Source organism: Sinocyclocheilus rhinocerous, unplaced genomic scaffold, assembly GCF_001515625.1.
Source record: "Sinocyclocheilus rhinocerous isolate Xijiao unplaced genomic scaffold, SAMN03320098_v1.1 scaffold2232, whole genome shotgun sequence".
Classification (NCBI taxonomy): Eukaryota; Metazoa; Chordata; class Actinopteri; order Cypriniformes; family Cyprinidae; genus Sinocyclocheilus; species Sinocyclocheilus rhinocerous.
The window spans coordinates 207,326-220,041 of NW_015662925.1; the positions used below are offsets into that span (position 1 = coordinate 207,326).

At 36.4% G+C, this 12,716-nt stretch overlaps 1 protein-coding gene across 2 annotated transcripts in view; it reads right to left on the reverse strand.

Moving 5' to 3' along the window:
* Positions 1–12,716, reverse strand: part of LOC107728365 (bone morphogenetic protein 1-like) — a 51,832-nt gene that overhangs the window by 5,022 nt on the left and 34,094 nt on the right. For both annotated transcript variants that reach the window (XM_016538504.1, XM_016538502.1), the window contains 7 exons: positions 11,040–11,142; positions 10,822–10,938; positions 10,170–10,315; positions 8,372–8,567; positions 7,947–8,072; positions 2,966–3,126; positions 762–942 (listed from right to left, as the gene is read on the reverse strand). In XM_016538504.1, coding sequence (XP_016393990.1) covers positions 762–942; positions 2,966–3,126; positions 7,947–8,072; positions 8,372–8,567; positions 10,170–10,315; positions 10,822–10,938; positions 11,040–11,142 — 1,030 coding nt within the window. The remainder of the gene's footprint in view (positions 1–761; positions 943–2,965; positions 3,127–7,946; positions 8,073–8,371; positions 8,568–10,169; positions 10,316–10,821; positions 10,939–11,039; positions 11,143–12,716) is intronic.

Consider the following 12,716-nt stretch of genomic DNA (forward strand, 5'->3'; position numbering starts at 1 on the left):
ATATATATATATATATATATATATAATATATAATAAGAATCATAGAACATCATTCTACTTTAATGAGATAAATGATAATAGCATTACACTTTTTATTGTGCTACTTTAATTAATTTTAAATGTTGAAAATTTTGGGCCTGTCCTGATCCCAGGATGTTTGCCTTCTCTAATAACTAAAAATAAATAATAAAACAAGAAAACTTTTCACTTTTTCATTACAACTTCTAAACAACACCTTTTAAAATTAATTTAGTATGTGTAATTTGTACAATTTAATTTTTAAAAAGCACTATTAAGGACAGTTTTTGTTTTTTGCTATATACACAATGTAGAAATGTATTTTTCAAAGTTGTAAATCAGACAAAGATTATTGGAGTACTTTTTACAAGAAAATACTATTTCAGATTTTCTACTTCAAATGTTCATTGTAATTATATATTCTATATATTATATACATATTCCTTTTTATTTGTACATTATATTTGTAATTAATCTCAAAATTAACTGAGTGCTAGTTAATGTATTATGTTAACAGGTTGAAGATTATCCAAGTTTTTATCCAAAAAAAGTGAAAAATCATGTAATTTCCATCACACATAATATCAAAAATACCAAAATGCACTTTTAATAAAAGCTACGATCAGATATTTTTTCCAGGACGTGCTATATATACAGTATATATATATATATACATATAATACATAAACATTTTGGTTGACCTTTTATTTTGACATTGTTGACATTTCACAGCACACACTCACCTGAGAAGAACTGGGCCTTGAAGCCTTTTTTAGAGACGGTGTTGTCAGATTTAAACTCAATGCGCATGTTGTTGTACTGAGAGGTGATGGCCTCCGGTTTCTCAGCTCCGCAGAATTTCCCGTGCAGTCTGGAGTCGGCAGACAGACCGCTTCTCACCTCAACAAAGTCATACTTACACACCTGCACAGCAGAGAGCAAACCTGAGTCACGGGTCAACATCTACAGAGAACTTTCAACCTGGTCAACAGCATCTTTCTTCTCCCAAAACACAGCATACGATGCTCTTTTCAGCAAGGATATATAATAGTGACATTACTTGTATTGTTTTCCCTTTTGCATGTATTATTATTCACTTTTGATAAAATTGTCTGCTAAATGTAAACGATTGAATCAAAAATAGAGAGGGAAAAGACGGTCTCATTTGTTTTGATGAGAAACTGGATGGATCTTTCATTTAAGTGGCACAAACTGCTCCAAATACTCCACTGATAATCGCAGCTTTTCATTTTGATCTCAACACATGAGTGCTTGGCAACTTTTGCCAATAATAGTTCACAAGCTGTACACTAGTTATCTGGAACAAATGTTGTTTTTGGCAATCAATAAAGCTGAGGCCATTCTCACCTCCCTCTATTAAACCAGTGCCAGTACGCTTAAGGAATGTTTCAGGTTCAATGCGAGTTAAGCTCTACTGACAGCATTAACACAGACAATATCGACAAAACAAACACAAATCATATTCACAGTAATGCGCTTACAATGGAAGTCTATGGGGCAAGACATTCAAGAGGGCTTAAGAGCAGGAATGGTCGGCTTAAAGTTTAAAAAGAAGCACTTGTATTCATTCTTACATACAAAATGTGTTATTTAAGCATGTAAATCATGCTTTTAATGGTGGGGCAACTATTGTAAGTGGATGAATATTTGGTTAAACGTTACCGACGTATCTCCTGCGGATGGAGTTTGCTCCATGTAAACAGTACTTTGCAGATAATGTTCGTTTCTGGTATCCTTTCACATATTGTGCAAAGGTTCTTTTTGTGCAGGTTCAGAATCAGAATCAGAATCAGAATGAGCTTTATTGCCAGGTATGTTTACACATACGAGGAATTTGTTTTCGTGACAGAAGCTTCCACAGTGTAACAGAATGACAGTGACAGAACAAAAAAAACAAGATAATAAAAAATATAAATAAATAAAAAAATAGAACAAGTAAATAAGGAATAAAAATAATACAAATCGACAATCGACAAGGGTTTCCATGAAACACAGAGCAGCAGTGTTTGAAAAATCCTTATTTGTCCAGGAGAGCAGAAGGAGTTCGTCCATTTTGTTGGGTAGAGAGCGGAGGTTCGCCAGATGGATGCTAGGTCGGGTGGTGTGTACTGCCGAATGTCCAGCAATTCGTCTCTGGTGAAACTGATTGCAGGGATATAACTAAAGACAGGACAAACTAACAAAAACATAAAAACAACTGCGGAGCACGCCACGGAGGCAGCCATCACCGTTGGCGCCATCTTGTGTTATCCATGCACAATAGACTCTCAGCCCCTATAGACTTTCAATGGAAGTCCATTATTGTAAACCGATTCTTTTTTGTGGTCATAATTACTTTCTGTGGTAACTGGCAATATGCCACTGAACCCAAAACATTCCTAGCTTTAATTTATCCAGCAATTATATAGTACGCTATTAATGTGAAGCTATAAAATGCTCAGGAAAACTTGTTGCTTTAAACACGTTTTAGTGTGTCGTCTAATATAGAGGACTAATAGCTATTTAAAAAATCCGGCCTGAGCCAACAGCCTCATTTTATTCTCAAAATCACTCTTCTTATTTAGCACTAATGTAAAGGAGTTGCTGATATATTAAAGCAATACAACCGGCTTCTATTAAAGTCTGTGAAATTAAAAATAATGAAAGATGGCAACTCTTTAACAGAACAGTTTTGTTATAAACTACCTGAGTGTTTGTGATAAGCATGCATGAAGCCAAAAATCTACCCTTCATCTTAACAAACAAATCCTAAATGCATTCGTCATGTGAGCCTCACCGGGCAAAACTGCAAAAAAAAAAACAAGTGAGAAAACATGAAGGCAATTTGGAGAAGTCAGTCCCTAAAGCCCTGTGGTGATTCACACCAATCGAGCTGAAATGAACCAGACAAACCCACCCCACGCTGAGGCAAAAACCTAGTGCTCACATCGTTCCCCTCAGTCTCGAAGACGTCGAAGAGCAGCGTGATGCGGTACTGCGTGGGCGCCACCAGCTGCCAGATGCAGTTCTTGTTGGGTGGATACTCTTTGGGCCAGCCTGGACTGGTGATGGACCCATTCAGCTTGGTGATGAAACCACCACAGGCAGCTGGCGAAAAAGACAACAGAAAAGAACTGTAAGACAAATTATACTAATGTATTCTGGAGAAATACTTCACACACAACATTTATTGAAATTATCTGATTCCCAAACCTTTTCAGTAACAGCACATGGGCACAAAACTTTGGAAAGTTAAAGGAATGTAAAGGAAGTAGCAACAGATCTTTTCTTCCATATTTGTGACAGAAATTTGAGTAACATCGATTATCAAAAAATTTAAGGTGGAGACTTGCTTCTATATCGGTTGTGATTGGATTGGAGGCAGATCTGAACGTGAGCTTGCAAAGAAACGAGCTTTAAATGATTAAATGATTGAAGAAGATACATCACCAGAGTAAGGTCTGTAATTTTTCACCGGAAGATACATTTATGACATTTTGATCAGTACAAGGTCAAAAAAAGAAAGCATGTGCATGGATGAATCATTCACAATAACCTCGAACAACATTTAGAAACCAGAAAGGGTGATTTTCCATTTAAGATGGCTTGTTGTGAAATTCCCTTCATGTTCTCTTTATACACAGCATTTATTATGTAGAATGTTGGCTGGTTGTTTTCTTTAAAAAGTATCCTTGGCTTTAAACTTCATTTGAAGGTACTCATGTGTGTTTATTTAGAGTTTTTGTGGATTGATCAAGAACCTTTTGAGAAGGAATCACGAAGCTTCAACAAATTTTCCCCTCTGATCTCTACCACTATGTTTAAAGGGGTAGTTCACCCAAAACTGAAAAGTTTGTCATCAAAAGAATGAAGTATGTTTGTGTCTAAACAACATCAAACCCTATTGACTTTCATTGTAGTATGTGCAAAACAACATTGAAACATTGGATTTAATTCCACCCCTGACTATCACTGTCAGAAAAAAGAAATGTGGTAAAATTGTACCTTTGGGTTACCTATGTATCTTCTTTACCCATAAAGGGTGCATATTAGCACTTTAGAGTAGTGATATATACCCTTAAGTTAGTAATATGTCAGCTTATGGTACTATTATACACCCTTAGGATACTGTCCCAGCGACAAGCTGTTGCACCCATAAAGGTATAATTTTGCCACTTTTTTTCTGAGAGTGTAAAAAATAAATGCAAAAATGTACAACACAGCCCCTTAAAAGAGGGTAACATATGGGGAAAAAAATTTTTTTTTGTGAAAGTATGCTTACATATTTCATGCACAACACGCCTAAGTTACATAGCGCTCTTAAACTCTCAATTTATCAAGCGGACAAGCTTGTGGTTTGTCAAAACCAGCGCATGCTACATATAAAATAACAAGAACGGTCCTGTTTTAATTAAAATACACAGGGAACAACCCCAGGCTTTGTATCTCATCAAACACAAGCAGAAAGACGGAGTAGTTTACTTTAGTCCGGTACGATCCAAATTACCGAAAGGATCCCCTACAGCGAATTCCACTGAACACGTGCGCTCGGGGAGAGATGTTTCCATGGCTACCAGCATGCCATTGAGAAGCCTTTAGACAGCCCTTGCCTTGAAGTTTTAGCTTTGTGTACATTTAAACCCTATCCGTCTCTATTCCCACAGGGCCATCGTGCAATAAACCCTCTGCATCGCCTGTTCTGTGAGAAAGAGCGGCACAGTCATTATGATAATGTCGGATTTATTGCTGATATGATGATAGCCACCGGGAAGCTGTGCTGGGCCAATCTTTCTTTTATCTAATGGAGAATCATTTTCCAATTACTCCAGTCTGTCATGATTGAGCTATTGAGTCATCTCAGTGCATGTCTGAACAAACAGATTTTTGCTCAATATAGCAGCCGCAGGGTACGTGCTGTCCTAGCAGCTGCCTCACGTATCCAGACATTAGCCGACGATATAATAAGAGACGTTAACTGTTAGGCAACATTTTACCTAAGAATGATTTGACCCTTAACCCGAACTGTATTTAAGTGCTTTGTTCGAGAAGAATATGATATAAACAGATCCAAACTTCAGCATAATTTCCAGCCGCTCAGAAAACAGAGCAGCGCTTTGTAAGTGTCGTGCGGAGGAGGGTAAAGAAAGCCAGACAGGCCTGCTGTCAATGTGAGGAAGGTGCTCTTAACTTGCTGGCAGCCCCAAGCCAATATCACAAAACAGATGTCGGCGGTATGTCAACAGCACAAGCAGGAGTAGTAATTAAGAGGATGCAGTAGCACACACTGTCCACTAGAGGCAGAATGAGGTCAGTGCTGCTGGCTGCTCAAAACATGCACTCAGTAATTCTTGCTTCAAGAAACATTTCTTAAAGGGAAAGTGCGAATTTTATGTGTTAAAATACTTATTTTATCTCAGATTACTAAGCCTTTTGTAGGTTGATTCCCTCAAAAAGTCTATTAAAACTATCAAATTGTACTGTTTGTTTGAGACCCTGACCAGCCCGGCAAACACTGGTTCAACCAATGGTGTGATTTCAGGCCGGGGCTAGCTGTTTGTTTAACCAATAAGAAGATAAGGGGAGTGTTCCATTGAATTTTTTTATTTTTATGGAGTGATGAAATTAGTGGCACAGAAAGTTCCACTTCATCTTTAAAAGTTTAAGGTAAACAAAAAATAACATAACATTACCTACATATAATACATTAGACCATTGATCGATAATGTAAAGAAAGATCAGTCAATCCTGTGTAATGTGACTTTTTGCTGAATTTGAAATTCAACAACAACACTTCGAAAACGGACCTTGCTGTTAATTTTATAATTACAACAATTTATCAGGATTATGATTATTATGGTAATCTGCATGCAGCACATCTTGGCCTTTGAGATGATTAGCAAGTCTTCTGCAAGAACCGCTGTACAATCAGAAAACACAAAAGCCTGTCATTTACTTCTTAAAAAAAAACAAAATACATATGTTCCTAAAAAAAATTTGAGAACTTCTTAAGAATTTTTCAGGAATTGAGCTTTAGGGTGCTTTCACACCTGGCCTGTTGTTTCGGAACCTGGTGCGTTTCCCCCCTTAGCTCGGTTCGTTTGGGCAATTGGTCCGAGATCGCTTGAACGAGGTGGTCTCGGCTCGATTGAAAACGAACTCTGGAGCGGTTCGGTTGTAGTGAGAAAGCAATCCGATCTACCGGACCAACGAACCAGGCTATATCACAATTTATGATGGGTAATTACGTAAGTTCCGTGAAAAGCATTAGCTTTGTTGTTTTGCTAATACTTTAAAATGAACGTGTGAATGTCTATGGGTGAGCACGTCTTTGCCATTCAAAAATCAAAGCGCACTTTTTTATTTTATAATGCCGTCTTATTGCTCTTCTTTGTAGTAGGTGCATTTTAAAAATGTTTTCCCAATCAATCCTAGACTCCTGCTCAAAATGATAAATTATTATAAGGACAGCTACAAAAAAACAACAACAATAAGCCCGCAAAGCTGTTATCGTTCCATCCTAACGGATGACATGCGTGACAGCTAAGTGGAATCACGGAAAATAAACGGTGGAACTCTGACCAATGAGAGAACAGTTTACTCGCGCATGACTTGTATTAACAAATTTGGTCCGTTTAGAAACTTTGCCATGTGAAAGCGAACCGCACCAAGAATAAAAAGCAACATTGTAATAATTTTAATCCCTGTTTCGGAACAAAGCAATCGATCTACAGGTGTGAAAGCACCCTTAGTTTCTTAGAAACTCATTTTAAGAAGATTTTAGTGAATTCGGCCTGTGATCTTTAAAAACTTTGCCCTAAAACTTGCCTTTATCACCACATACAGAGTTAGCGATATTTGTTTGTGTACTGTAAGACAAATCCATTTAAAAATGGAAAATAAAGTAATTTTCTGCCTGGACTTATCCGTTAAGTTTATGGACATTTCCTTTAAAGGGATCCCTGGGTATTAAGACTTGTATGGCTTAATATAACGTAAATGATGTCTCTTCCTGAAATATGTAGTAGAAGACCCATTAAAGATTTATGTTATTTTAAAAATCACATCGTTTTATACATATTTTGGACTATGGGGGGCGCCATTATTCTGATGACGTAAAATGGTTGCACTCGGTGAGCTACTGCCGCTACCTGTTGCTAATTTTACCACAACCCAACTCGGAATAGACAACTCGGAAAATAAAATACTGTTATGATGACCACAGCTACTGAAAGAGCTTACAGGTGGAGATGGATAAGCATAGGCTTAAACCAAATGCTGTACCATCGATTTTTCCCCACATGGAGTCTAAACGCCCCGGATCTCGAGGAAAATCTGCGCTGAGAAACTCCTCTAGCGGCCGCGCGTCATGATTAGCGTCGGCATGTTTACAGGATGACATAGCGTTTCTCAGCCGTTTGTAAGCTCTTTCAGTAGCTGTGGTCTACTAAAAGACTCAAAGGCATCAGGACTAAAGTGGAGTGAAAAAAGAAGCGGGTCTTTAGGAAGTTTTATTCGTCCACAGGCATCTTCCCATTCTTTTCTCCTCTTCTTGTGAAGTCTTGCATTGCTTCTCTTGTTGCCCTTCGACTGAAAATTACAACCAAAAGTCACACAATGTGATATCGTATCAGTATTTTATTTTCTGAGTTGTGTATTCTGAGTTGTGTTGCGGTAAAAAGCCAAAGACTAGAAATAAGCGCCAGTAGCTCACCGAGTGCAACCATTTGACGTCATCGACGCAGAATGTACTGTGCACATAAAATAATGGCGCCCCCCATAGTCCAAAAACCATGTTGATTTTTTAAAATAACATACATCTTTCATGGGGTTTCTACTATATATTTAAATAAGAGACATCATTTACCTTATATTAAGCTATACATGTCTTAATACCCGGGAATCCAGCACTGAACTGTTCACATACTGACCCTCGCAACTCCGCTTGTCTGCCGCCAGTTCATACCCAGGGTCACAGGCGCACTTGTAACTACCGAGCGTGTTGACACAGCGCTGCTCACAGCGACCATTGTCAGGTCTGGAGCACTCGTCCATTTCTGCAAACAATAAGAACATCAGAGCTTAATCATTTATGGTACCTTGAAGGAGCGATGCTAATATCTGAGAAGATATTTAGTGCTAATATCGTAGGATTAGCATTATCGGCTATATTATGAAATCATAATATCAGGGCTCATCTTTTTTCATCATGTTGGTTATCGGTCAAATATTTTATGTGCATTCCTGAATTTAAAAAATGTCAAGCTATAATGTAAAATTCTGAGTTATAACGCCAAACATCACACCTATGAAATTTTTAAAGACCAAATAGATAAAGCAAAATAGTACACTTCACCTTTGAAGAAATTAGCAGCAAATCCAGCTTTGTTGACAGACCCATCAGACACAAATTTCATCCAGATCTGGTTGGAACTGGATTTAATATCGTCGGGTTTGTCATAGCCACAGAATCTGCCCAACAGCGGGCTGCTTTCTGAGTTCCCATCTCGAACCTCCAGGTAGTCGTACGCACAGTTATCATGCCTCTCGATCTTGGAATGAAAAGACGAAAGATAATGCAGAAAAAGGAAATGGAAAAACTCAATTTAAACCTGAAAGACCTGAAATGGATTTCTTTTCTTTCAATGTAAGATATGCCATTACCATTGAAAGCAACCAGCTGTGACTGTAACCAACCTTTTCATCAAGGTCTAGAACAACTTAAAACAAAAAATCAAGTGGAAACAACGCTGAAAGTTTTTCCCCTTTTCTTTTACAGATCTACAGCATCCCTTCTTTCCAAATACAAAGATCATGGGGAGTTTTGGGTTTATTTACACCGGCTGGTTAGAGACAGTCTAAACCAAACCCAGAGCCAATGCAATGACACGACAAAATCAGAGTCAGCCAGACAAATGTCTCAAGCAACATTTAAAAAATGTAAAAAAAAAACTCAGTAGTTTATGTATACTCAGTTTAAAAAAATCAAAGAATGCTATAATGATATAATTGACTTCTTTTTACATTTTAGCAATCCCATTAAAATCAATGTTCATAAATGTCATTACATTTGATTTACATGCATGCTCTGAAGTACAGTCATGGGTCATGGCCAAAAATATCGGCACCCTTGGTAAATATGATCAAAGAAGGCTGTGAAAATTAATCTGCATTGTTAATCCTTTTGATCTTTTATTTAAAAAATTCACAAAAATCTAACCTTTCATTGGATAATAAGAATTTAAAATGGGGGGAAATATCATTATGAAATATGTGTACAATGAAATATACTGCTGTATTTTTGATGTTGTAGGCCTATATTTCTGCTGGAGGTCCTGGACATCTTGTTTAGATACATGGCATCTTTGATTCTATCAAATACCAACAGATAAAAAAATCAATAAGTGACTGACTCTGTTAGAAATCTTATAATGGACCATGTTTGGATCTTCCAACCGGACAATAATCCAAACACAAACCTCAAAAACAACACAAAAATGGGTCACTGAGCTCAAAACCAAGCTTCTGCTATGGCCATTCCAGTCCTCTGACGTGAACCCTATAGAAAATGAGTGTGGTGAACTGAAGAGGAGAAGCACCATCATGGAGCTGGGAATCTGAAGGGTCTGGAGAGATTCTGGATGAAGGAATAAGATCAAAAGGATTAACAATGCAGATTAATTTTCACAGCCTTCTTTGATCATATTTACCAAGGGTGCCGATATTTTTGGCCATGACTGTACATGAACATGAACACAATTTTTTTTCCCCTTGCTCACATGCTGATATTTCAAGTGAGCTGTTTTTCAAAATCAAACTGCACACATTATAATAATATAATGTATTCTTACACAGAGTAAAACATAATGAATTTATAATTTATAATTTATTTATTTATTTTATTTTACTGTGCACAGTGTAACTAACTAGTAATACAATTTAGTAATAAAAGTAATACATTTTGTTTTCATTACTGATTTTCAAGTTGCAGCCCAAGTCTCCAGGGTAATTTTTTATTTTTCAGTCCTATTCATGATTATTTCTAGATATATACTGTCTTTTCTTGTTTAGGACACACTCTAACATTATAACAGTGTGTATAAGCAATTAATTACATGCTTATATTGCAGTAATAACAACTTTTTCAATCATACCTCAAAAGACTGGAAGGTAAGGCCGACATGGTAACCCTGAGCCACAGTGATCTTCCACATGCACACTTTGTTGGGTCTGTAGTCATCTGGGTAGTTCGGAGACTGAATTTGACCATTGTCTTTCTTCACCTCCCCACCGCAAATAGCTGCAAGATAAAAGATTACAACACAAACATGATAGTTACTTATTTCACAACAGAAACGGCTGGAAACAGATAATGTTAGTTGTTCACCTAATGAAAACTCTAAGTAATTCATAGGTCAGCTATGGTTGGATTTAGGTCTGTGGGGCAAAACACTCAATACAAATGAATTTGACAATGTTTTCTGTTGACGTTATTTTGAGCACTCTGGCTTTGCCCTAGACTGCAGCCATGAAATTGCTGCTTGTTTTGGGCTAATCTTGCTCACTACCACTTGCAGCTCTATCGACGTAAGAAATGCAAGGCCAAAGCTGCCGTTGCAAATTATTAAATATATGAATGCTAACCTAAAATATCAATGGTATGGGCTAAAGGCACAATTTCTTGACATTGTATGTAAACACTTATAGACACACAAGTACTATAGTGCTTCTTTATAATTTATTCAATGTCCACTAGCACATATTTTATAACATTTGATAGTTGTTGATTTGATTGATTGCTGGTACCTTCATAAACAGCAGAGAAGCCCTTTCCCACCCAGTTGCTGCTGCTGCGAAACTCAATCCACAGGCGACTGTCTGTAGAGATGATCGGCTCTGGTAATTTATCCCCACAAAATCGACCTGCATACAGAGGTACAAGCAAATAATTCAACATTAATTAACAAGCTTCACCTTGACTTGTTCATATTGTTCTTCTGAAATGTCAGGTGTTCATCTCAAACCTTTCAGTGGTGCTTTCCTCCAATATCCATCTCTGATCTCCACATGATCATACCAGCACAAATGACTCCGGTATAAATCCATAGATGTAAAGTTCAGAATGATCTTAGGGAAGAAAATTTAGTAAAGTGTTAATGGAGGAAAGTTGGAATCTGTGAAAGTCTTAATAACAAATAGCAAATGCAACGATTCCAAGCAGCATTTCAATTTTGAAATCCACATTTAGACAATCTACTTGGTGATTCAAACTCTGAGGAAATAGTTATGTCAGATTCATTAAGAAGTCTTTTTTAATCAATTCCTTTTTTCCAATTCAATCAAACCATTTTGCAGAGTATAAATTACTCCACTGTAATCAGGATGTTTGTTTTAGAGTAAAACTATATAGTGAGAGCCATAAATAAGCCATACATAACAATATTTGACAGACTATTTTCTTCAATCAAGCCTTTAAAATTGTATTACACTGTGTATATATATATATATATATATTGAAGTTGTACTGTAAGTAAAACAGATTATTGGAGCATTTTTTACAAGAAAATACATTGTAAATACAAATTTCAGTCTTTCTACGTCGAAATTTCACATTTAATTTAACATGTTATTTGAAGTTTGGGGAAAGTTACTTTTAAAAGTAAAGCAACTACAATATTGCCTTGCTCCATAAAAAAGTAACTAATTGCATTAGTTAAGCTTCATGGAAAGTAATGCATTATAATATTGCGTTACTCTGTAAAAAAAAAAAGTAACCAGCTGTGTTACTTAGTTACTCTTTATGGAAAGTAATGTGTTATAATACTGCGTTACTCTGAAAAAAAGTAACCAGCTGTGTTATTTAGTTACTCTTCATGGAAAGTAATGTGTTACAATATTGTGTTACTCTGTAAAAAAGTAACCAGCTGTGTTATTTAGTTACTGTTCATGGAAAGTAATGTGTTACAATATTGTGTTACTCTGTAAAAAAGTAACCAGCTGTGTTATTTAGTTACTGTTCATGGAAAGTAATGTGTTACAATATTGTGTTACTCTGTAAAAAAAGTAACCAGCTGTGTTACTTAGTTACTTTTCATGGAAAGTAATGCGTTACAATATTGCCTTACTCCATAAAAAGTTATTTACTCTTCATGGAAAGTAATGCGTTACAATATTGTGTTACTCCTTAAAAAGTAATTAGCTGTGTTATTTAGTTACTCTTTATGGAAAGTAATGTGTTACAATATTGTGTTATTTACTCTTCATGGAAAGTAATGCATTACAATATTGCCTTACTCCATAAAAAAGTAACCAGCTGTGTTACTTAGTTACTCTTTATGGAAAGTAATGTTACAATATTGCGTTACTCTGAAAAAAAGTAACCAGCTCTGTTATTTACACTGAACAAAATTATAAACGCAACACTTTTGTTTTTGCCCCCATTTTTCATGAGCTGAACTCAAAGATCTAAGACTTTTTCTATGTAGACAAAAGGCCTATTTCTCTCAAATATTGTTCCCAAATCTGTCTAAATCTGTGTTAGTGAGCACTTCTCCTTTGCCAAGATAATCCATCCACCTCACAGGTGAGGCATATCAAGATGCTGATTAGACAACATGATTATTGCACAGGTGTGCCTTAAGCCCCGTTCACACCAAGAGCGATAACTATAAAGATAACTATAAAGATAACGATATTAGCGT